This window comes from Zootoca vivipara, chromosome 4 (genome assembly GCF_965207765.1).
Source record: "Zootoca vivipara chromosome 4, rZooViv2.hap1.1, whole genome shotgun sequence".
Lineage (NCBI taxonomy): Eukaryota > Metazoa > Chordata > Lepidosauria > Squamata > Lacertidae > Zootoca > Zootoca vivipara.
In genome coordinates, this window is record NC_142587.1 from 101,089,658 (window position 1) to 101,112,792 (window position 23,135).

The window sequence follows — 23,135 nt, forward strand, 5'->3', positions numbered from 1 at the left end:
AGCAATTTGTTAATTGAGAAAACTGCTGAAGCTGGGTTTAAAATGGACTCGGGAGGGGAGGGACGGGGAAGACGTAATGATGTTAAGAAATATTAGATAAGACTCAATATTTGTTGGTTTTTATTTCCCCCCCTCTATTTTTTCTTTTTTGTGCCTTTTTTCTCTTTTTTAAAATAACTAGGAAAATCGCTTATGTTATGATGATATGAAAAATGTTTTAGTTGAAAATCATTTGGAAAAAAAATACAATTCTATGTGCGGGATGTAAACCACTGGGAGCAGTCAAGTACAACAGTCCTTGTTTTGCTAGAGTGGACATGCAAGGGGAAGTTTGGTCCAGGCAGTCGAACTTCTTGTTCCTCCTGGCCTGGAGCATCCTTCCTTGCATGTGACTAGTAGATGGGTGTGACCTTACCTGACCTAATGAAAGCTCCAGTCACACGGCCACCTCTCTTCTCTTCCATCTTCCCTTCCCTTCCTGCGAACTTCCTGCCAGCCAAGCAGTTCCCCAGGTAATCTCCCATATGGGGTAAACCTGTTTGTACATGTTCGTAACTTGAAGCCTAAAGCCTGCCTTCAGGGAATCACACTGCGCTCTGCCCGATTGTGAGTAAAACTACTTTTTGTTACTTATGAATACGACTGTGGAGTCTTTATTCTTTTAGGAGGGATTCAAGGGCTCTTACCATGAACATATTAGAACACATTTCAATCTGGACAAGCCAGATTGAATTGCTTATTGACTTAAGAAACTCACACGGGTTTGCAACCAGTTTTCTGCTGTGTAAAAAAGGGGGAATGAAACTCTGCGAAGTATAGAAACTTGCTAGCGCAAGTTAGGAAGGATATTAATAACCAATATATCCTCTCCTGCCACCCTCAACATTCCCACACTATGATTCTCCCAGCAAGTAGTAGAATCATAGAATAGAATCCTAGAGTTGGAAGAGATCACAAGGGCCATCCAGTCCAACCCCCTGCCAAGCAGGAAACACCATCAAAGCATTCCTGACATATGTCTGTCAAGCCTCTGCTTAAAGACCTCCAAAGAAGGAGACTCCACCACACTCCCCAATACATACACGCACATACATACCCCCCTCCCCAATACATACACGCACACGCAGACAAGCACTGCCTCCAGGGGTCCCACACAACCGGCCGCAGGGGCAGCACCCACACCAGGCCTCGCCCTGCCCTGTGAGATTCGGGCAGACTGTCCACACCAGGGCCCTTGGCAGCAAATTTCACTGTCAAAGTAGTGATGCTTCTGATTGAGGAGCTAGAGCACGGGTGTCAAACACAAGGCCCGGGGGCCAAATCTGGCCCGCCAGACCTCGTCATGTGGCCCGCCGAGCGCCCCAGCCAGCGGGACCCAGCAGTGGGACCTTGCTGCTGAAGCGCCGCGCCAACAAAGCGCCGACAAACAGCTGGGGCCGGGGAAATGCTTTTTGCCCCTGGGTCCCTTCGCGCTCTTTTCTGGCGCTGAATCAAGGCGGCGACCCCCCCCCTTCCCTTTCTTCCTTCCTCTCTCTCGTTCTTATTCTTTCTTTCCCTCTCCTTCCTTCCTTCTTTATCTCTGTCTTCTCTCCCTCTTTCTTTTTCTTTCCTTCTTTATTCCTTCTTTCCTACTCTTCTTTCTCTCACCTCTTTCCTTCCTCTCTCCCTCCTGCTCCCTCTTTTCTTCCTTCCTTCCTTCCTTCCTTCCTTCCTTCCCAACTTTCTTCCTCTCCCTCATTCTTATTCTTTCTTTCCCTCTACTTCCTTCCTTCTTTCTCCCTTTCCGTCTTCTCTCCCTCTTTCTTTTTCTTTCCTTCTTTATTCCCTTCCTTATTTCCTACTCTTCTTTCTCTCCCCTCTTTCCTTCCTTCCTCTCTCCCTCCCACTCCCTCTTTTCTTCCCCTCCCTCCCTCCCTCCCTCCTCCCCTCCCCTCCCCTCCCTCTCATCAGAAACATAGGATGCTGCTTTATACTTCTGGCCCTTAAACCCTGGAACCAGGAGAGCAGCTTCAGTGAGTCAACCTCAGCCAGTCCCTTTGGTGAAGGGTGGTGGCTCACTGGCAGAACATCTGTCCTGCATGCAGAAGGACCCCAGCATCTCCAGGTACTAGTAGCTCTGCAAAGGTCCTGCATGAAACCCTAGCGAGCCTCCACCACCTAGTGCAGTTACCAAAAATCATTTTTCAATAAATTGTACAAAAATTGTACATTTGAATATCTACTTGCCATTATTCTGACTGTTTCTGCTTTCGGAGCTAGTTATTACTTACATTATTACAAAAACCAGTAATAATTGAATGCAGTGACAATAATTTATGAGAATAAAGAGTGGACACATAGTCCTACAGATACAACCAGCCCTTTGAGGGTGACCAAACTGCTGATGCGGCCCCCGATGAATTTGAGTTTGACACCCCTGAGGTAGAGCATAACCACAATGAAAACGGAAGGTCCAGTTGCATCCAGCTGAAGGCCATATACTTCAGTCAGTAGAGCACGAGACTCTTAAACCTCAAGGTTGTGGGTTCAAGCCCCACGCTGGGCAAATGATTCCTGCACTGCAGGGGGTTGGACTAGATGCCCCTTGGGCTCCCTTCCAACCCTGACGATTCTATGATCCTGTTCAGTTGGGGAATACAACCAATTTCTCTGAATCCGGAACTGGATTGGGATGATTTGTACCAAATCCAGACTTGAGGCGAGGCAGCTACAGAGTGGGCCCCTACAGAGCCGTTACAAAATGGTCTCTGACACAGACAGCCAGTCTTCAAAGTGTTGCAAATATTTCTTGTATCGTATAAGGAGAATGCCAGGGTGGGGAGGAGAGCTCCAATTTCCAATCCCAGGCCAGAATCTCACCCCACTCTCTCCAGTCACAGTGTTTGGTGAGAGGGAAAAGCCTGCAAGCAAGGCCTGAGGGGAGCAGCCCCTTTGCCACTCATGATGTCCAGGAATGTATACAGAGCGTAGCACCTTGAATGGTGGAGGAATAACACAGCCCCCCTCACACCCAACTCTTGTGCCTGCACCTTTCCTCCTAAAGAGGGAGACACACACCCCGGAACTGAACACGGCCCCTAGTTACAATACAGACCCAAGTCTGAGGTTGAGCCATTTGATTCTTAAAAGAGGGGCAGGGAAGGGAGAGAAAAAAGAGAGAGGCAATCAGGAAAATGCTATAAACATTTTTTATTTTCTTATAAAGGTATTTCCAGAAAAACAGACAAGAAAATAATCTGGATCATTTATTTATAGTTTTTAATAAAAACCTTTACATAATCTTCATGCGTCACCACTTTGCTGGCACCCCCCCCCCCAATACATACACGCACACGCAGACACGCACTGCCTCCAGGGGTCCCACACAACTGGCCGCAGGGGCAGCACCCCCACCAGGCCTCGCCCTGCCCTATGAGATTCAGGCAGACTGTCCACACCGGGGCCCTGGAGGCTGCCAGCCAGCTAGCTCGGCAGCTTCGCATCTGGAATTCCCTTTCGGCAATATGATGAAACCACATGGCAAACACGTTCAACATAACCACCTTGAAATGATTGGTTTGAGCCATTACCCCCCCTCCCCCCCCCTCCAGCAGAGCACAACACCTAAAATCAGGTTGCGTCCCCCCTACCCCACCATTTTCTTGCAAAGGAATTCGGCAAGAAGAACAGGAGCAGCTCGGCTTGAAGACTCAAGCCAGTCTCCCAAAGCCAGGCTATGGGAAAGGAGGGGAACCTGCCAGCCCCCCACCCCCTGCAAGGATCAGAAGCACAAACCCTGGCTGTGCCTCCACCTCCCTCCCTCCCTCCTTTGCAAAGGCCAGGCAGCACAACCCAGATCTGACTCAGCCCCCCCATAAGGCACATGGGCAGCAGGTCTGGCTCCACTTGTCCAAACCCAGCAGCGCAGGACACACTCAAAGCCCCCACCCCTCCAAAAAAACCCAAACAAACCCTGACCAGAGCTCAGCTGTAATGGAGATTTGACTGTATACACACACACACACACACACACACACATACAGAGATATTTTTGTGCCATCTGTAAGGTGCTCCCGCTGCCTTGCTCTCTGCCCACAACAGGTCCAGTGACCCCCACAGCTGGCTTCTGCTGTGGCAAAGGCTTTATTAACACTAGAAAGCAGGGGCGGGGGGGGGGGAGGTGTCCCAACATCAGAGCCCAGTCTCTGCACTTCGCCCACTGTGGTGGCTGAGCAGCACCCCGGGGTGGGAAGGAGTTGCGCACTGTTCAGGAAGGGGGCTGCCTACACCCCTGGGCACTGGGGCCAAAGGGCAGACGAATCGTGCAGAGAAGGAAGCTATGTCCAGGGCGAGGAGGCAAGCTGCCCTCATTGCGCCGCCACCGTCAGTTCCCGCAGGTAGCCCTGGGTGAGGCTACGCAGCTCCTCCAGAACGTAGTCCTCGGGCATGGGGAGGCGGCCGATGTGGGGGGCGAGCAGGCGCAGCGGCACTCTCTGCACGTCTGGGGTGGAGTCCGATGTGGAGTCCGGAGGGTGCTGCAGGCTCAAAACCACGCGCAGGATGTCCACAATGCGCTTGGCCATTTCTGGGTGCGAGAAAGAGTGTAAAAAATGGGCAAAACAGTGAAGGCTTGAGTGAACAAACGTATCAAAAAACTTTGAAAAGTATTTACAGTTAAGCTTGTTTCAGCCATTTCCCAGGGGAATAGACCTCCACAGAGAGAAGCCCTTGCATTTACCAGACACGAGTGGTCTAGTCTAGGGTGTGCTCTTGGCTGACCTCAGGTTACAAGTGTAATAGAATTTTTTATTAAATTTTCTGTTTTCCAATTTAAAATACTCATTTGTACATCCTTAAAATATCAATTTGCCTACAAAGGTCCGTATAGTTAAAGCTATGGTTTTCCCGGTAGTGATGTATGGAAGTGAGAGCTGGACCATAAAGAAGGCTGATCGCCGAAGAATGGATCGCAAATAGAAGGGTAAGAAATGGAGGCAGTGAGAGATTTTACCTTCTTGGGCTCCTTGATCACTGCAGATGGTGACAGCAGTCACGAAATTAAAAGACGCCTGCTTCTTGGGAGAAAAGCAATGACAAACCTAGACAGCATCTTAAAAAGCAGAGACATCACCTTGCCGATAAAGGTCCGTATAGTTAAAGCTATGGTTTTCCCAGTAGTGATGTATGGAAGTGAGAGCTGGACCATAAAGAAGGCTGATCGCCGAAGAATGGATGCTTTTGAATTATGGTGCTGGAGGAGACTCTTGAGAGTCCCATGGACTGCAAGAAGATCAAACCTATCCATTCTTAAGGAAATCAGCCCTGAGTGCTCACTGGAAGGACAGATCGTGAAGCTGAGGCTCCAATACTTTGGCCACCTCATGAGAAGAGAAGAATCTTTGGAAAAGACCTTGATGTTGGGAAAGATGGAGGGCACTAGGAGAAGGGGACGACAGAGGACGAGATGGTTGGACAGTGTTCTCGAAGCTACGAACATGAGTTTGACAAAACTGCGGGAGGCAGTGCAAGACAGGAGTGCCTGGCGTGCTATGGTCCATGGGGTCACGAAGAGTCGAATACGACTAAACGACTAAACAACAAAATATCAATGACTTCTCTTCTTCTCTTTCCATGATTCATTTTACGTATCATAAATCCCTGCATATTTTATAAAAACTATACCATATATACTACTTATTTAACTAATATGCAGAATTCATCATGCAAAAGGCTGGACTAGATGAATCCCAAGCCGGAATTAAGATTGCCGGAAGAAATATCAACAGCCCCAGGCACAGCAGAGCACACACAGTCCAGCCAGCCACTCCTCTTACGCATCAGGCAGGTGCTGGCTTTCTGAAGATGAGGAAAGCCTTCTAAATTGGGTTTGTTGTTGTTGTTGTTGTTGTTGTTTTAAAAAAACCAGTCAAACCTCTGAACTTACTTGAAGTTGGTTTCACAGAGGTACCGGTAATTGTTTTAACTGTTTCTATATCCGCAATCATTTGGTATTTGGAAATGCTTCACGGGAAGGGATTCATAAATGAAATAAAGGAACAGTAACAATGAAGCCCACATTTTGCAACATGCCCCGTGCCCTGCGTTGGTCCACAAGGCAACTGCAAACCGCCGAGATGGACTTGTGGAGTTACCTAAACTCTACACCACAAAAGCCTCCAGGTGCTGCTGCATTTTACATGATAGCGGCCATGAAGATTCAGAGCCACATTGCAGAAGAGTTATTATTATTCTTCTTCAAAGGGAAGGAAACAGCGTGCCCACAGCCTTACCAGACTGAGCCAGCCTATCCTTGGCATTGCGGCACTGGAGCAGCTCTATCCTGTTGCAAAGGGACGTCACTTTAGTGTGCAGTTCCTCCAGTTCGTACCCGGAGCAATCCAGCTGAAAAGCAAATCCAGGAGAAGGGAGAAGCGTCACTCTCTGGGGTGACAACAGCCCCGCTGGGGATCTCCCTCGTTATTAAAATGTCTCATGTCAGGCTTCTTCCAGAGGAATTTCCCCAGGGCAGATTCCCCCCCCCCCAAAAAAAATCTCAAGGCAAGTGTTCGCAATGGTGTATCCAATGACCACCATTACTATTCAAACAGCCCCCGGCCTTGTGAAGCCATCTGAAGGTCTTCTCCCTCCCAGAAATTCCTCAGATGACTGGAATGGGAAGCTGAGCCTCATGCACCTGGGGAGTCCGGGCAGTTCCCCACCCCCACCCCCAAGCTAGAAGACACAGTGAGCAGGCAAGTCTCAGCCTCTGAATCACCTTTTGCAGCATTTAACTGTCCATGCTCATGCACTAGAGCCTAAGAAAAAAGAGGGCTATCTCCTCCTCCTCCTCTCCTTGGGGGAAGAGCACAGCAGGTGGAAAGACCCCCATACTTCAACTGCATGGCAACACCCTCCCTTGGTAAGCCCATCTCCCTGCAAGTAGAAAACTAGCATGTCCAAATGAACATTTTCCCTTGACATGCTAGCTTATTATTTTTCACCTGCAGGGAATGTCTCAACACAGGAGCATTCAAATGCATTACTCCCTATATTTTGAACTAGCTTCAACAGGGGCATGCAGTGTAGTTTCCCCTGAATACGCACGTCAGGCTCAATGAGCGTGTGACTGGGAAGAAGAAAATTCCCAAGAGAGCTCTCTGTAAGGGAGCAGGCAGAATGCAACAGTCTGGTGTGGTGGTTAGAGTATTGGACTAGAAGCTGGGAGGTTGGGGTTCATATTGCCATGCAGCCATGACACTCCCTGGGTGACCTTGGGCCTTCCTCACAGGGCTGTTGTGCTGTGAGGATTAAATGAGGGAGAAGTGTGCAAGCCCCTGGGAGTTCCTTGGGAGAAAAAGGTGGGATACAAATGCCATGACACCATCCTCATCCCGAGTGTGTCACCTGCTGAATCCTGTCGAGCATCTCAATGATCCGGATGTAGTCTAAGAAAACCAGCCCTGCGGTGTCCCAATCCTGGATGAGGGTGCTGCGCTCTGGAGCAGACAGGTCTTCCAAAAACCCTTTCAGATAGGTGTAGTTTTCGTTAATAATGGCATCTGAAAGAGGAAGACGGCGAGTGATGAACAAATAAGAGAACTTCGACACTACTGTGCCTGGCAGAACGTTTGGGAAAACAGCAACTCCCCAGAAGGCAGGCACAGATGTTAAAATTGACACGACTTTCAGATGTTGGCAAGAATGGGACACATGGCATTCTGAAGCTGTGAGCAGGAAGAAGAAACAACCACTAGGAGAGGGCACCTTTGCCTCCTGAGGGTGTCTGTTCACTTTGTAAGGGGGATCTAGAGTGTGTGTTGCTTTAGGGATTCTGTTGCTTTACCGCCTGTCTCACTGCCCAGAGATATCTCTGCCTCAGCTGACAGACTAGTCTGAGAGGTGATGTTGAGGACTCCCAAACTGATTTTCTAGAGTCCTTTAAATTGGAGTTTTGGCACAGAAACTGCTTTGGTCATCCTGTGTGCTGACTTGTTGGGGAAGAGTCAGGGGAAATGTGTCACTGTTAATTATCCTCAACAGCTTTTGATGCCAACAACTATGGTATCCTTCTGGAGCAGCTGCCCGAGTTATGGGTGGGTGGCACCACTTTGCGCTGCTTCTGTTCCTACTTCGATGGTCATTTCCAGAGGGTGATGCTTGGGGAATGCTCTTCAGCCCCGTGGAGACCTCAGTGTGGGTTCCTCAGGGTTCAATTTTATCCCCTACACTGATTATCTTATTATCCTTTCTTATCTATGGCTTTTGTGAGGGTGGGCGGGAATTGAACTGCTTTTGTTTTATTATGCATTTCGTGTTTTCATTTTGTATGTTTATGTTGTGAACTGTTGAAGGGCAGCGTACAAATTTAATAAATAATAACGATAGAAGCCACACACACACACACACCCCTTTTAGGAAGCAAGGCAAAAATCCTACTGTTTGCAGGTTCTTTGTTTTGGTAAAGGCAGTCCAAAACTCAATTAGACACCCTGTTTACCTCCATCCCCCCCGGGAGAAGGAAGGAAGGAAGCCAGCCTTACCTGAAGCCAAGTGCCTGGTGACCAGCCTGTGGCACTGGTTCCAGTGCCCTGCCCTGAACAGGTAGAGAGCCTCCTTATGCTTGTCCCCTTCCATCCTGGCCCTCACGGCTTTGGCCTCGTGGATCCACTCTGGCGGCACACACAACCTCTCCATCAGGAAGGCTTCCTTGCTCCATGACTCGGGCGTCTCCTGCAGCCTGCAGTGGCGGTTCAGCAGCTCACGCACGGCTCTCTCTCGCACGCTGGTGGGAAGAAGAAACGCTCTTTATAGGACCTTTCATAAAGCAGCAATAGCTCTATGCACACAATTCAGCCGGGGAAACGGTTCCAAATGCTGCTCCCTGCCCCCAATTCACTGGGACTTCAGTGGCAAAGCACATGTCAAAGGCTGTCCAGCGGCTGAGCTGTCAAAGGCCTTCCTTTGGCTAAGGCCCAGAAAAACCACTGTCTGCCACTCCCAGTAGACTCTCCCAAGCTAGATGGAGGAACGGCCTGACTCAGCAAAGTACAGCTTAACTGTAGGCTCATCTGATCACGCCACCCACCCCTTCTGCCCCAGGCTCCTCTCAAAGTTCCAGCTTATGAGAACTGTCGCTCCAAGCGCCTGGGGGAAGGACACCAGGTTGGGTGAGGCTGCCCTCAGCATTGTGTAAGCAAGTTATAAAGGATTGTAGTATCAAAGGAACATGTGAATGAGCCATTACTGATCAATCACCCGATGGGATGATTCTCAGACACAGTTCTGTTCAAGTCCCTTCAAGTATTCAGCTGTGTTATTAACTCCTGAGAAATTTTATATGATGTGCATGCATGTTTGAATCAGTTCTTAGAATATGACTCAAAAGGAAGAAAAGTTAATTTCTCTATTCCATTGAAAGATACCGAAATATTTTAATACAATCGTAGCTAAACAGGCTCGTGTTTTAGAGAATAGTTCTTAAAAGCTTTGTAGCACATCAGTGGGTGTTTTGCTAAAAACCCGTGCATGTTCAGAGCCCACAGGACCAATTTTATTAATAGCAATGCTGTTAAATGAGAGCAGATCACACTCTGCCCCAAAGAGGATGCCACCATTTCAAATAGCATGATGTTACATTAACAGGATGCATCTCCCTCCTCCTGTGGGAAGAAATCCGATAAAACCCACACACCCACTAAAGAGCCCTGCAAGACAAAGGAGGGCTCCACGCTTACTTTGCACTGGGGGTGTGAAGAAGCACAAAGATGGCCCATTCCCACAGCCCCTCGCTCTCCAGCTGGGCGGCAAAGCTGGCGTTCAGCACCCCCTGGTATTGCTCTGAGAGGTGGGTGTAATTTAAGGCACGCAGCACTTCCCACAGGTGCCAGCTGAGGCGGTAGTCCAAGGGGTCAGCTGTGATGCTCTTCGGGTCAAGCAGCTGGTGGAGATCGTAACACCTGCAAGGGAACACGAGGGAGGAAGGAAGGGAACAGCATAAGCCGGCTGGCCACGCCGACAGACTTTCCAAGGAAGCAGAAGGGTCTGGAAGTCCAGGCCTAAAGGGCAAACTGGGGCAAATGACCTTTCGTGAGACTGGCAGGACTGCCCACAGCCACATGCAAGACAGAAGTCATTCCCTGGCACCAATGCATCTTCCTCTCTCCCTCTGCCCCGATACTGAATTTTGAATGAGCCATAAAGGTACTCCACTGTTGGGCCCAATGTCCACTGGATACGAATCATAACTAGAACTCCTAAGTTGGGGATGACAAAGAAGCAATGAAGATGAACTAAATGCCCACCACCACAAGACTGTTAAGCTTCTAGGGTCCTGGACTTCAGTATCCACCTCCACACAATATATACAGGAGTGGAGGGGAAGGGGTACTGGCAGGTAGGGGTTCTACATCCCATGGCTCTGTTTTGACAGGCACACAACTTTCTGTATACAATACTTTTTTCTTTCTTTTTAAAACCACCTAAGGTCATGAGGAGATCCTGCTGGACCAGACTGATGGCCAATCTTTTCTCACAGATATATCACAGTGGCCAACCAGATGGCTGTAAATTGATTTGGGACTTTTTAAGCAGGGTGCTTACCATTCCTCTTCTCCCAGACCTTTGGCTAATTAAATAATCTATGGTCTTTGTCCATGGGGTCACGAAGAGTCGGACACGACTAAACAACAACAACATGGGCTTTTAAACCTCTCTCTCTCTGTGTGTGTGTGTGTGGGGGGGGGGGTGTGTGTGTGTGTTATTGTTTTCATCTGTTACTATGGTATGCATTTTTGTGCTTTTATATTGTAAACCACCATGTGATCCTGTATAGAAATTTTTATAAATAATAGTGATATCAGTAATGCTATCTGGGGAGCTCCTCCCTGCAGAGTGGGCAGAAACCAGGATCTTCTTGTCAGGTCACCACATTTTGCTAAATGCAACATTTGCAGCATAACCCAAGTTCACAAGGAGGAAAGAGATTCCAGAGAGACAGCCTTGCGAAGTCTGTTGCAAAGGGTCTTGTGTCACCTTAAAAGACCTAAAGATTTAGGGCAGCTGAATATCTGTGGAGCAGAGTCCGCCTTCAGCAGGTGCAGGAAAACATGGAAAAGTTACCTATCACTGTACAGCTTTAGCAGGTGAAAGCACACGTCTCGGAGGGGGTGTTGTGGATCGCCTTCCTCAATCACACAGCCTGAGCCTTCCAGATATGGAGGCAGCGGAGAACAAGCATACTTCTCTCCCTCCGGGGAGTCCTGCGAACACAATACCAGTGAATGAGGTGAAGCAGGTGCAGGAATAAGGAAAGGCCTCTCTCCTGCGTATGCCTGTTCCAAGGGGGCACTGATGAGATGTAGAGATGGGGACACTGAGCTGGATGCTTGTCTCTCCCGCCTCCCCCCCCCCAGCAAGCTTGACAGATGGGGAACAGTTGCCAATTCTACCTGTCCCACAGGATCAGAGGCAGCAGGAGGAGAGGTGTGCCTGCTCTCATGTCCTGCATATGGGCTTCCCGTGGGGGCCTCTGGGTGTCCCTTGTGGGAAACCAGATGCAGACCTAGACACAGATATTTAGTCTGTTCCAGAACGTCTGTGATGTTCCTGCATATGCCAAAGAGCAAAGGAAGCTTAGCAGCAGCACAGCACATCATCCTGTCCAGCAACAGGCTGGAGTGTCTCAGTTCTAGGGATTGGGCTCAAGGCTGGCCCCTCTGGCCAAACAGGACTGCAACTTCTGCCTACCTGGAATGCAGCTTCATACATGCTGAGGGCCTTGGAAAGAGGCGCTGTAGAAGGAAGCAGGTACCAAAGGTGGATGGCGAGAGAACGCTTCCAATCCAGATGGGCGCAGATGTTGATGCTCCTTCTCTCTGACAAATGCCACACCTGCACAAGTGAGGGAAAGGGCCGAGGCAGAGAGTCCAGTGTGGGCCAGGCACAGAGCCCAACACGGTATCTTTGCTGTGCAAGAGGGACACCCACAGAGGCTCGCTGGCCTGGTGGTGGCATTGTGTGTCCATGTGACCCTCTTATCACAAGTGGCCGAGCACAGGCTCCGCAACTTACCGGCTTGCCAGCTAAAAGGGCAAATATGTGCAGCCTCTCCTCCTGGATGAAGCAGTCTGCCTGGAGCTCATGCCAGTCTGCCAGCTGCATGGCAAGGAGCTCCCGGACATCCTGGCTCCCTGCCAGCTGCGAGAGGAGCAGAGCCAGCCGGTGGTCCCCTGTAACGCAACAGCAGCACATCAGAAGAGACACAAACCCCAATGAGCAGCCTCTCCTGAAATGTGAACTACCTGGGCCCAGGGACGGGCTTGCTTGGCCAAAAGGTGGCAGCAGTGCAGACATTGGTGCTCTAGCACCTTTTTTTTTTGGGGGGGGGAGGACCACTCTGGCTTAGGCAGAAAATAACTGCCCATAGGAAAGCCAAGTCCAGCTACATGATAGATTGCTTCTTGCTTGGGGAGTGCTGCATGTAGCCCACCCTCAGTATCATCAGAAAGGATCTGTTGATTTAAGCCTGTTGTAAGGCAGGGTTTTTGTTTTTTATTTTGGCGCTAGCAATTTCCATGGAACAGACAAGCACCTTTCCGCAAGCCTGGGCCTTCATCCAGGGAAACCCACTACCAAGCCATCTACTTCTCTCCTGAGACTCCTCACTCTGGAGGCAGAAGGGCCTCAAATACCCTGACCACAGGAAGGGACAGCCTGTAATTCAAGATTCTGCCTGCTTCGCCCTCTCCAGGCAACCCGCTAAGCAGTACACCGTTTTTGCCCACAGGAACCAGCAGATTCCTTATTAGATCCTGGGTCCAGGTGAAAAGCCGCCGTCTTACCAGAATGTTGCGCCAACCGGCAAGCTTCGCTGATCTGCTTCCCAGTAAGGTAGCTGAAGACGGCCTGGGCAGGACTGTCGTTCTGGGCAAGCGAGACCTCGTTCTTGATCCGCTCAGCAGCCGTTTGCGACAGCCAGTGGGAGAAGGCTCTCCGGCGCTCCAGAGCAAGGACGTACTCGGTGGGCTCATCCAAGCGGGCCTCCAGCTCCTTCAAGTGGCCCCAGAGCGCCTCACACAGGGTCCATACCAAGCACCAGTCTTTCACTGCAGCTGGCGAGAGGGCAAAGAGAGATCAGCACGTGACCCTGCAGGCCTGCCCTGTGTTATCCCATGAGGCAGCCGCAAACAGGGTCCCAGCCACACACATGCAGCAGAGCACCTAAGGCCATTCAACCATTACCCCACACTGGAGCTTAAAGTCTGGACTGTGCACTGCTACCTCTGCTCTGTCCATCACCTGCCACTCTCTGCTTGTGGCCAGCTGTGATCTGGACAATGAAGGTGAGGGCAGAAATACCCCGGGCCACCAAGTCGCCTTGGGCCTTCCAAATCCAATTCTAGGAAGGCACCAAGGGCCTGCAAAAGCTTCTGCCTGATCCTGCCATGATGCTGCAGTCCTCTCATTTTGGCCCCTTTAAGTTGCACCCACAGCAAGAAAGACCAAGGAGTCTCTCCTGTTCCTAGCATCCACCATCTCTCCATGCATCACAGCTTGGGAGGCCAACAGCAGCTGCTGGAGATAGCAGGCCGTGTGTCTTCCACAGTGATTTTGCTCTAAAACAAGTGCTGGGGCGTGAGCCCATGGTGGGACGTGAGACTGGGCCATAGAAAGATGCTAAGCGGTTATTCAATGCCTGCATGCACCATCTACCGCTGGCCAAGGCAGAATTGCCTCTTCACAGCCACAGGGCAGAGCAGGCTCTCCTCAAAAAGCTGGTTCATAAAACCCTCCCTCAACATGACGGGAGCTCAGCCTGACATTTCCAATTCCTCCAACCCCCCCCCCCCCAATCATTTTTCTTTGGCATCCATTTTTGTGCCCACCTTCTTCCCTTTCTTCTGGGTCTGCAGACGTCTCCGTCGCCCACTTGGCATACTCGTGGATAGCAGCTACACCAGGGTTGGGGGTCAGGAAAGGGCACGGCTCATCCATGTGGACAGTGCTCTGCTTCAGCTTGATCTCCAGTGGAACGAGGTATGAGTCTAGGTCCTCGTCAGCTGCCTTTCCTTCCAAGCTCAGCTTCTCCACGTGAACCTTAAAGGGAGACTCCGAGAGCCTGCAGAGGCATCGGGAACACAGATCAAGGGAGATGAGTGGTTGCCTGACCTATGGGCTCAGTCAAGGCAATATTCAATTATTTAAAAATAAACACAGGCTGCCTTTCTAAATAATACGCCCTCAAGGAAGCTTACAAATTAAGCACAGCTTCAAAAGTTTAAGCATGGGGTAAGTAGGTGGTGGGAAGCATTTTTTCAAAGACATTGCTTCTTCGTTTGTGGGTTTATTCACAAACATCCATTTGATAAAACAGCACAGAATTTCAGCCAAGCCATTAGCTTAAAAGGAGCACCATAATAAGAAAATATTCATCATGCACAGGCCCTATGCATGGAAAGAGGACAAGAAGGCAAACCCAGCAGTTTCCAATGGTTATAACCAGAAAGCTCTGCTGTTTCTGGAGGAGCCAAGTGATGCCAAGGTGCTGTGCTGAGAGAGTTGCCTCTCTATATTATTGGAAGATGGCAATTTCTGCCAGGAGAGACCAATATGCGCAGTCCTGGAAAAGGCTTCTGTTATGCTGCAAGTGAGCTCAAAACAAAGTAGGGAGAGGGAACCTGCTCTGCTGAAGGAAGTCCAGAACTCGACTGCTTTGGGGTTTTCTTACACACACACCCAAGCAATACACAAGTTTTAGGAAATAAACAAAAACCCAGGGCAGGAACGACTGCTCTTGCAGTGCAGCAGAACACCAGATACCAAGTGCAGCAGGCTGAGAAAATTGCATGAGGTTCCCCACCCACCCTCTAGAGTGAACAGGTAAGAAGAGATTAGTCCTGCCTCTGTGGCACAAACTAGACTAGCCAGCCAGATAACTCGGCTCACTGCATAACACATTAGAAGACTGATATTTAAGAAAAGAATGACGCCTCACTGTTTAGGAGCAACAGGTGTTGGCAAGAATCCATACTCCATGGACTGGTTGCGGAGATCTTCTGGCTCGCCCAATGTGCTCAGCTGCTCCCCGCTGTGGACGAGGATCCGGTTGGGCCCCCAGCCGACACGGAAGGAGCGTCCCATGAAGAGGGCCATATCCTTCAGCAGCCTTCCTTTCCCGTAGGTGACAGACTTCTCCAGAGGCACCAGCTCAGGATGCCTGCGGACGCCCACTGTTTTCAGTGGCATGTCAGGATCCAGGCTGGGCATTGTGAACGCGCCGGTCAGTGGAGAACCGACAGACCAAGTTGGGGCAGGAAGAGCGCTGCCCAGCAAGGAAGTCCTTGGGCTGCATCTGTCTTGGAGGGAGGGAGTTGGGACGCGTAAAGATCCGCCTGAGAGTCTTGACTGCAGCAGCCCACCAACTAAGGAGGAGGAGAAGGAAGGCCTTGATTAGGAAGACAAGATTTCTAACAGATCACAATTCTAACCCCCCACCCACCCACCCGCTCAAAAGCATGCTTCTGGGCGCAAGTGCGTTGGCTTCCGGTGACCTGAGGGAGGGCTGCAACATGCCTACTGCTCCCCAATTCATGTCCCCGTCAGGACTTGGGCAGCAGCATTTCAAACCAGCTGAAGTTTCCAGACCTTCACTTAAGGCCAAAAGGTACAGTCACAATCTTTGACGAATGATTGGTTCAGACCTGTGTCCGCATCACCTTATTACGCAGCTGAATGGGTGAATGGACTCCAGGGAAAAGACTGACGTTACCTATGATTGTTAGTTGTCACTCTGGGATCTTAAACCTCGAGTTTCCACAGCAACATGTGAGGAACCCTTATGAGGGCTCTGTAGGTTTCATCCTGAACTTTGCTCATGTTCTGGGATCATGCCACTTTGCTGGGGATGTGTGCGTTAAAGTCTGTCTATGTGCAGAAATGGGATATGCAGCACTGCTCTGGGATCCCAAACACTCCTGTCTGGTTTTCTTCAGGGTTGGTGAGCCTTGGATCCGCCCCCCCCCCCTCCTGTTCTAAACTGATTGCAATGTGTGGGCTTTTTCCTAAATGGATCTCAAATGCTCCCCCTGGTTCAACATTAGAGCAGCCAGAATAATACGTCAAAGAACACAGTATTTGTAAACTGACTAATACAGACTGGCCACTGGTGTCTGCAGTGACACTCGTGAAAAGCCCAAAGGCCTCACTGCTCTGTTTAATGACAGCTCACACACACACACACACCCTGAAGTGCCTGGGGTGCCTTAGGGGGGCTTACTCTCCCCCACCCTCCTCAAAATGCTCCCTCACTTCTTTTACTTAATTTATTGGACACCATTCCAGAAAGTCTTAAAAGTGGCTCATACGCAGTAGGAAAATTCACAGAGCACAATTCAACAAACATCAAAGTCTTGGAAATGTAGCATTAACCAATTTATTTTTAATTCAATCCTTTGTTGAACAGAGTCCCAAAGGCCAAGCAATGAGAGGAACTGCCTGGCAGCGATGTGCTAAGCATAATGTCAGACTAGCCTCAGAAAGTCTGTCCCAAGCAGAGCTTCGCATTTAAGAACCTTTCCCCCCTTGGCGCTAGCACAAAGACCCGGGTTCTTACTGTACCTGAGGGGCGGCTCTTGCGCCCTCGCATCAAGGAGGAGATGGGAAGTCTGGGGGAACAGAGGTCTTGGGATGTGTCCACTGGTGCAGCCTGCTTGCCAAAACGGTGGTCAAGGATCAGGTCCAAGTCCTCCTCATCCACAAGCAAGGAGGCTTTCATGATCTGGAAGCAAGTACAGAGCAAGGTTATCATACATTTCAGAGGACTTTTAAAAAGTTGAAGGTTGTTTCCCCCCCTAGTGTGCTTATTCAATATCCACTGACATAACAATCCTAAAAGCAAGAGATAAAACCAAGGAGTTAAAAAGGAACCTTTGTCCAGTTACTGTAAATGGACCTTTCAGGTTGCTGACGTTCTGAGACCCCCAGTTTTGAGGGCTGCATCTTCTGATTGGTTCAAAGGCAGGGCATGTGACTTGTAAATATGTTCAGCAGGGGTGGGGGAGCTCTGGCATGGAGGCCAATTCTGGCATGCCGGGAGTCCCATTTGGCCTGCGAGGCCATCTACCCCCAAAGCACACCCACCCACTTCTTTCAGATGCTCAAAGAGAAGCACAGGGATGCTGCGCTTGGAGCCCCGATGGTCAGAAATCCAAAGCTCAGGGCCTGGTGTCAAAGCGATGTCAGAGGGGCAGCCCTGCCCACCTGTCAAATCTGTCCCACCTGGGATTTCCTGCTGCCCAGAAAAGGATACTCTACTATATTGGGCAGCCTTGAACCTAATGCCTTCTAGATGTACTGAACTATAACTCCCATCAGCCCCAGCCAACACAGCAAAGGAGAATCTATGAAACAAACAAACAAACAAACAAACAAACAAACAGATATAGGCCACAGAAGGCTCAGAGCAGAGTGAAGAGCAGGTGTAACCGCTTATGGGAACAAGTGGTGAGGTCCGAGTCCAAGAGCAAAGGAGAAGCAACACAAGGCAAGCAACACAAACGAGGAGGGGCTCACCTGCAATGTGTGAGGGTTGATGTCCAGAGAGGATGCAATGTGTGCAGAAGCTGTCACTGGTTCCTGCTCCTCTGCAAAACTCTCTTCCGCGACCAAGTCCTGGGCCGGCTCCTGGGTGATGTCTGCCATGTCGCTGTCAAATTCCACAACCTTCCCAAGCTGCTCAACATCTGGGCTCTGCGGACACCAGGAGTGAAGAGGCAATGCAATAAAGATCCAAAGCAACGGAGCGTCTAAGTCACTTCTGCTACGAAATATCAACGGAGCCACCCCAGTTCTGGATCTGGCAGAGTGCCTCACAACAGAGCAGCTGCTGAGCTGGCAAAGCAAGTATCATGTAGGAGTGGAGACAGAGACCACTGTGGCACGGCCATGTCACAATAGGCAGTGTTAGGCTGGCATCATCATGACTCCTCCAGGAAATGGCTTCAGGCAGGCAGAGGGAACGAGGCCAACTGTGGAAACTTAAGCTGCTGAAATTCTGACCTATTCCTTTGTTTTATATCTTGCCCTTCCTCCTGAAGCACAGGAGAGCCAAAATAAACCCCTTTCCTGTACATGCTCCTTCTAGACAAGCAACAAGGCTCACCTGTCCTCTTACATCCTGGATCACCAGGACCAGAAGAGACCTTCTGATCAGCAAGCCCTAGGCTCAGTGGTTTAACCACAGCGCCACCTGGGTCCCTAAGCACTTAACACCTGCACTTAACTTGGTCAAAGCCATTTGGAGACACGCCCTCTATTGCCTCCTCTCCTGCCACGGAATAACTTATTACAATCTTCCCTTTTACAATCTTCCCTTTTACAATCTTCCCTTCTACAGTCCACATGATATTTCTTTCCCTTACCTTGGAAGGAGGTGCTGGTTTCCCACCTAGAGCCATTTGCTGAGACGCCAACTGGCCTGGCGGGGGCACTTGAGCCGTTTTCTGTTTCTTTGCCTCCACTTTCGATGGGTGCTCCTCCTCTTCCTCATCAGAATCTTGCAGACCGTATTTTGAGAAGTGAGCCACCTGGACAGAAACCCAAGCCCGCATGGGTGAGGGCCTGAACTAATAGCTTGTGGACGTCAGTAAGTGAAGACAATACCCTGTCTGTCAAGTTATACCGGTGGCCGGGACACCAGAGAGTGGGAGCCTGCAGTTGATACTGGGCTCCAGCTCCCATCTGCTGCAGCCAAGAATGGCACCAATGGTTAAAGACGATAGGAGCTGGTCTGACAACATCCTGGGGCTAGGGGTGCAGAGAAGAAGCACATCCTGTGGGGGATGAAGTATTTCTGAGGAATCGCCAAAATGGGGCGGTTGGAATTTTGTGCAATAGTGTATTTTTGCAATTTACAATAGTGTAAATTTGCAATTATCCCTGTCTTTGGAGGGTGCCTTAAAATCTTACAGGCCAAGGAAAGAAAAAAACCCACTTTGGTACAGAAGCTGTTTCCATTTACTTATACACAGCTGTTATTACCTTGAATACCCACGAACCAGTTTCAGGGCGGTACTCCTTGAACTGGGCACCCTGCTTCCGGGAGACAGCCTCCAGCCTGCCTTCGTAGTTCATTTCGGTTAGCCGTTCCGGGCTCTTTATCAGGCAACGCGAGGTTTTGTCAGTGGGCCAAACGCCATCCAAAGTGACCTCAGCTCTCCTGTGAAGAAACGAAGAGGGTTGGGAGGCCGGAGAGGCAAACACTCCTAACAGATGAGCTAGCGTGTTCACGGTGAACGTGAGCCGTCACCAGGTTGGTCTGTATTTACCTGTTCAGTCCTTTCCCAATGGGTGGCTTCTGTTCATCGTCTGGGTAGACAATCACTTCTTTCCGACGGATGTGCACAATCTCATCCAGGTTCAGGTTAGTCAGGTTCACTTCGCCTTCAAAGTAGATTGAGCCATAGCCTTTTGGGGGGGGGGGAAGAGATGAACAGATTAGATGACCCTTGGGAGCCCCTTCCAACTCTACAATTCTATGATCTCAGCATCAGCTTAACCAACAGTGGTGCTGCAACAGAACGAGGGAAGCTCATTGGTCAAGTGTGAGCAATAACCAGAACCGGGAGTGTCTTAGAAATCTATGCAAGAAGCACACAAGCTGCAGCAGGAGTCTGGCGGAAACTCCCAGAAAGGTCTAGGGGGGGGGGACACACACCTAGACCAGCCCCCGGCCAGTTAATGCCACAAATCAGGTTTTGGAATCATGTTACCTGGGAGCGTCATTTATGCATCCAAGCAACTTTTAATTTGTGCACATTGTGTGCAGCTTTGTCATCTGTACTGTAGGTCCCTGTTACTGTGATCACATTCAAGAGTTGATGGGTTTAAGCACATGTACACTGCATATTGCAATAAACTGTTGTTGTTGTTGTTACTTGAGGAAAGAGACCGTGGGGACTCAACCACTATGACTAATATCCAACAACCAGATTACTTGAAATGCTTAGAGGGGAATTCTTCTGACCCTTCCTGACAAAACGGGGGCAGGGGCTTGAGGGACCTTTTCCCCTCGTCAACACACAGGAACCTTTAGAGCAGACTCCGGTGAACTGTTGTGTGAATGGCCTGAGTGACCCTAGAGACATGCCTGGTACTTTAACAATGTTTCAATGGCCTGAATTTTGCTCCTCTTAAACTAGGCAGTTACTTGACCTTCATTCCAGGTGGGACTTACCTGAGCTTTTGGAAAGGCAGTTTCAGCAGAAAAGGTCTTTGTGCAGAGAAGCATCCTTACCTTTTCGGCCAATGGTGAAGTCTGTCACATTGCATTCTCCTTTGTCGTTTGTCATTTTGGCCAATTCTTCCATGGATGGAATGGTGTAGTAGCCAACTCGGGTTAAAACAATTCCTAAAAGAACCAAAACTGGTTGAAGGTCACTCCTTTCAGCAACTTCTGCAACAGGCACACTGATTCATTTGCAGGCCAGAAGAGCAAAGAAATGAGCCACAGAGAATGCAGATGTACCTACTTCAAGATTATAATACGTATGCTAAAGAATATGAAAGGGAGCAATGAAGGCACTTTAGATTTACAACTGACTAAGGAGAAAAACACTCAGACAACCTTAACCATCTGCAGTAGATTACAAAGTGATTCAGTACCTAGTAAAATTAGTTATGAAAAATGACAGCCACAAATCTTGCAGCATTCCTAGAAACATCTCAACGCTAGAAATGTTTTGGTAAGGCTGCAGGTGCAATCTGATGGTACAGATCCAGTTGCATGGCCTTGTATTGCCCTGCCCTGCTAAGGAAGGCAATACGTGGGCGGGGCAGGGGAGAGGGGAGGAAGATGAAAGAAGCAGTAACTAGGATCTGGGTTCAAACTCGCTGCCAGCGTTGGCAGCACTAAGCTATACAGACATCTGGTCTGACACAATGTAAACCTGCTCCTTATACCCTGAAGCACATTCTTGGATAATTCACAAGACCATTTTCTCAAAGGTCTGCCAATCCAAGCTGACTTTTGCTGCTAGAGCAGTTTGGTCCATGAAACCTGCACCGACAGGTCATCAAAACCTTCAGAAGGCCAACTCAGTGTTTGAAAATAATAGAAACACCGGGCACTGGAAGTAATTCAAGAGTTTGGAAGGGTAGCAGGTTTCAAATTTAATAAATCAAAAACTAAAGTATTAGATAAAAATTTGAGTAAGGAGGAGAGAGAAAAATTGCAAGATGCAACTGGTCTATCTTTTGTCAAGAAAGTGAAATACCTTGGTGTTAATATGACTTCTAAAAATTTAAATCTGTTTAAAGACAATTATGTGAAATTATGGAATGAAGTTAAGAAAGATTTAGAAATGTGGACCAAATTGAAATTGTCTCTGTTGGGCCGTATAGCAACGGTTAAGATGAATGCATTGCCAAAGATGCTGTTTATGTTTCAATCATTGCCAATAATTGAAAAGCTGAATTGTTTTAAGGAATGGCAAAAGGTGCTATCGAAATTCATATGGCAAGGGAAGAAGCCAAGAATCAAATATAAGATATTGACAGATGATAAGCAAAGAGGAGGCTTCTCCCTGCCTGATTTTAAAATTTACTATGAAGCAGCTGCCTTTTGTTGGTTGAAAGAATGGTTTACATTGGAAAACGCAGATATTTTGGATTTAGAAGGTTATGACAATGTTTACGGTTGGCATGCATATGTGTGGTATGACAAGGTAAAAGCCCACGGAGGCTTTAAAAGGCATATAATTAGAAATTCATTGTATAAGGTTTGGTTCAGATATAAAGATTTATTAGAAAGGAAAACACCTAAATGGATTTCACCTTTGGAGGCCAAGGCTCGCAAAAGGTTAAATACGGAGACCGGTTGGCTGAAATATAGAGATTTATTGATTGAAGATGGAGACCAATTTAAGTTAAAAACATATGAGGAGTTGAAAGGTAAACTAGATGATTGGCTCCAATACCATCAGATAAATGAAGTGTTTAAAATGGATAGAGTAATTGGTTTTCAAACAGAGAAGTCAAAGGTGGAAACAGAATTATTAGAACCTAAGACGAAAATACTTTCTAGAATGTACAAATTGTTGCTAGAATGGCATACAAAAGATGAACAAACTAAAAATGCTATGATTTTGTGGGCAAAGGATGTGGGACATAACATTATGATTGAGGATTGGGAAAAGTTGTGGAAGGAGAATATTAAGTTTACTGCGTGTAGTTTATTAAAGGAGAATATAATGAAGATGATGTATAGATGGTATCTTACACTAGAAAAGTTAGCAAAGATATACCACAATCATGACAACAAATGTTGGAAATGTAAGAAAGAAATAGGTTCATTTTACCACATGTGGTGGACATGTCCACTAGTGAATGACTTCTGGAATAAGATTTATAATGAACTTAAGAAAGTGCTGAAAGGCACATTTGTTAAGAAACCAGAGGCATTCCTAGTGGGCATTGTAGGAAAGGAGATTCCTAAGAAGAAGGTATCCTTTTTTATGTATGCCACTACAGCAGCGAGACTTTTGATTGCTAAATACTGGAAGCAGCAAGCATTACCAACGATTGATGAATGGCAGATGAAGATGATGGAATTCATGGAATTGGCGGAGATGACCGGACGAATCCGCAACCAGGGAGAACAAGCGATTGAAGAGGAGTGGAAAGATTTTAAATTGTATTTTAAAAAGTATGCTAAAGTAATATTTTAGATTAGAAATTAAGTGGTGAATAAAACTGTGGAATAGTTGAAGAGGTTATTTAGAACAGGAATATAAGAGATGTATTATAAAAGGTGATTATTCGAAGGTAGAATTTGCTACTTAGAAAGGTGTATAAGAACCACAGGGACGGGAACCCAAGGAGGTCCCAATTTACACTGTGATGAAGATAAGATGTAATGTTTTATACTTTTTATTTTTCGTTTTCCTGTATTTTTGTATTCTTTTTTGTATTTTGTATTTTTGTTTTGCCTTTCTTTTTTGATATTGTTTTAAAATTCTGTTAATTCTTTTTTTCTTTGTGGAAAATTAATAAATATTTATATATATATAAAAAGAAACACCAAGATTTGCTTTTTAAAAGAAGAAAATGCCACTTGAATGAGATCCAAGGGTAGAAAAGTAGGTCATACATAGTTTGAAATG

General features: G+C 48.1%; 1 protein-coding gene across 7 annotated transcripts in view; it reads right to left on the reverse strand.

Annotated features, from left to right (window-relative positions):
* Positions 1 to 3,174: 3,174 nt before the first annotated feature.
* NUP98 (nucleoporin 98 and 96 precursor) overlaps positions 3,175 to 23,135 on the reverse strand; it is a 43,772-nt gene continuing 23,811 nt past the window's right edge. For 5 of the 7 annotated variants that reach the window (XM_035116391.3, XM_035116390.3, XM_035116389.3 and 2 more), the window contains 17 exons: positions 20,270 to 20,383; positions 19,302 to 19,440; positions 19,015 to 19,192; positions 18,396 to 18,560; positions 17,548 to 17,724; positions 16,594 to 16,753; positions 14,972 to 15,398; positions 13,863 to 14,095; positions 12,819 to 13,088; positions 12,049 to 12,206; positions 11,725 to 11,868; positions 11,098 to 11,237; positions 9,714 to 9,935; positions 8,520 to 8,761; positions 7,384 to 7,538; positions 6,270 to 6,381; positions 3,175 to 4,564 (listed from right to left, as the gene is read on the reverse strand). In XM_035116391.3, the coding sequence (XP_034972282.3) occupies positions 4,347 to 4,564; positions 6,270 to 6,381; positions 7,384 to 7,538; positions 8,520 to 8,761; positions 9,714 to 9,935; positions 11,098 to 11,237; positions 11,725 to 11,868; positions 12,049 to 12,206; positions 12,819 to 13,088; positions 13,863 to 14,095; positions 14,972 to 15,398; positions 16,594 to 16,753; positions 17,548 to 17,724; positions 18,396 to 18,560; positions 19,015 to 19,192; positions 19,302 to 19,440; positions 20,270 to 20,383 (3,254 nt within the window). In that variant the 3' untranslated portion in view covers positions 3,175 to 4,346. The remainder of the gene's footprint in view (positions 4,565 to 6,269; positions 6,382 to 7,383; positions 7,539 to 8,519; positions 8,762 to 9,713; positions 9,936 to 11,097; positions 11,238 to 11,724; positions 11,869 to 12,048; positions 12,207 to 12,818; positions 13,089 to 13,862; positions 14,096 to 14,971; positions 15,399 to 16,593; positions 16,754 to 17,547; positions 17,725 to 18,395; positions 18,561 to 19,014; positions 19,193 to 19,301; positions 19,441 to 20,269; positions 20,384 to 23,135) is intronic. The other 2 variants (XM_060274067.2, XM_060274068.2) reach the window with 1 other exon arrangement.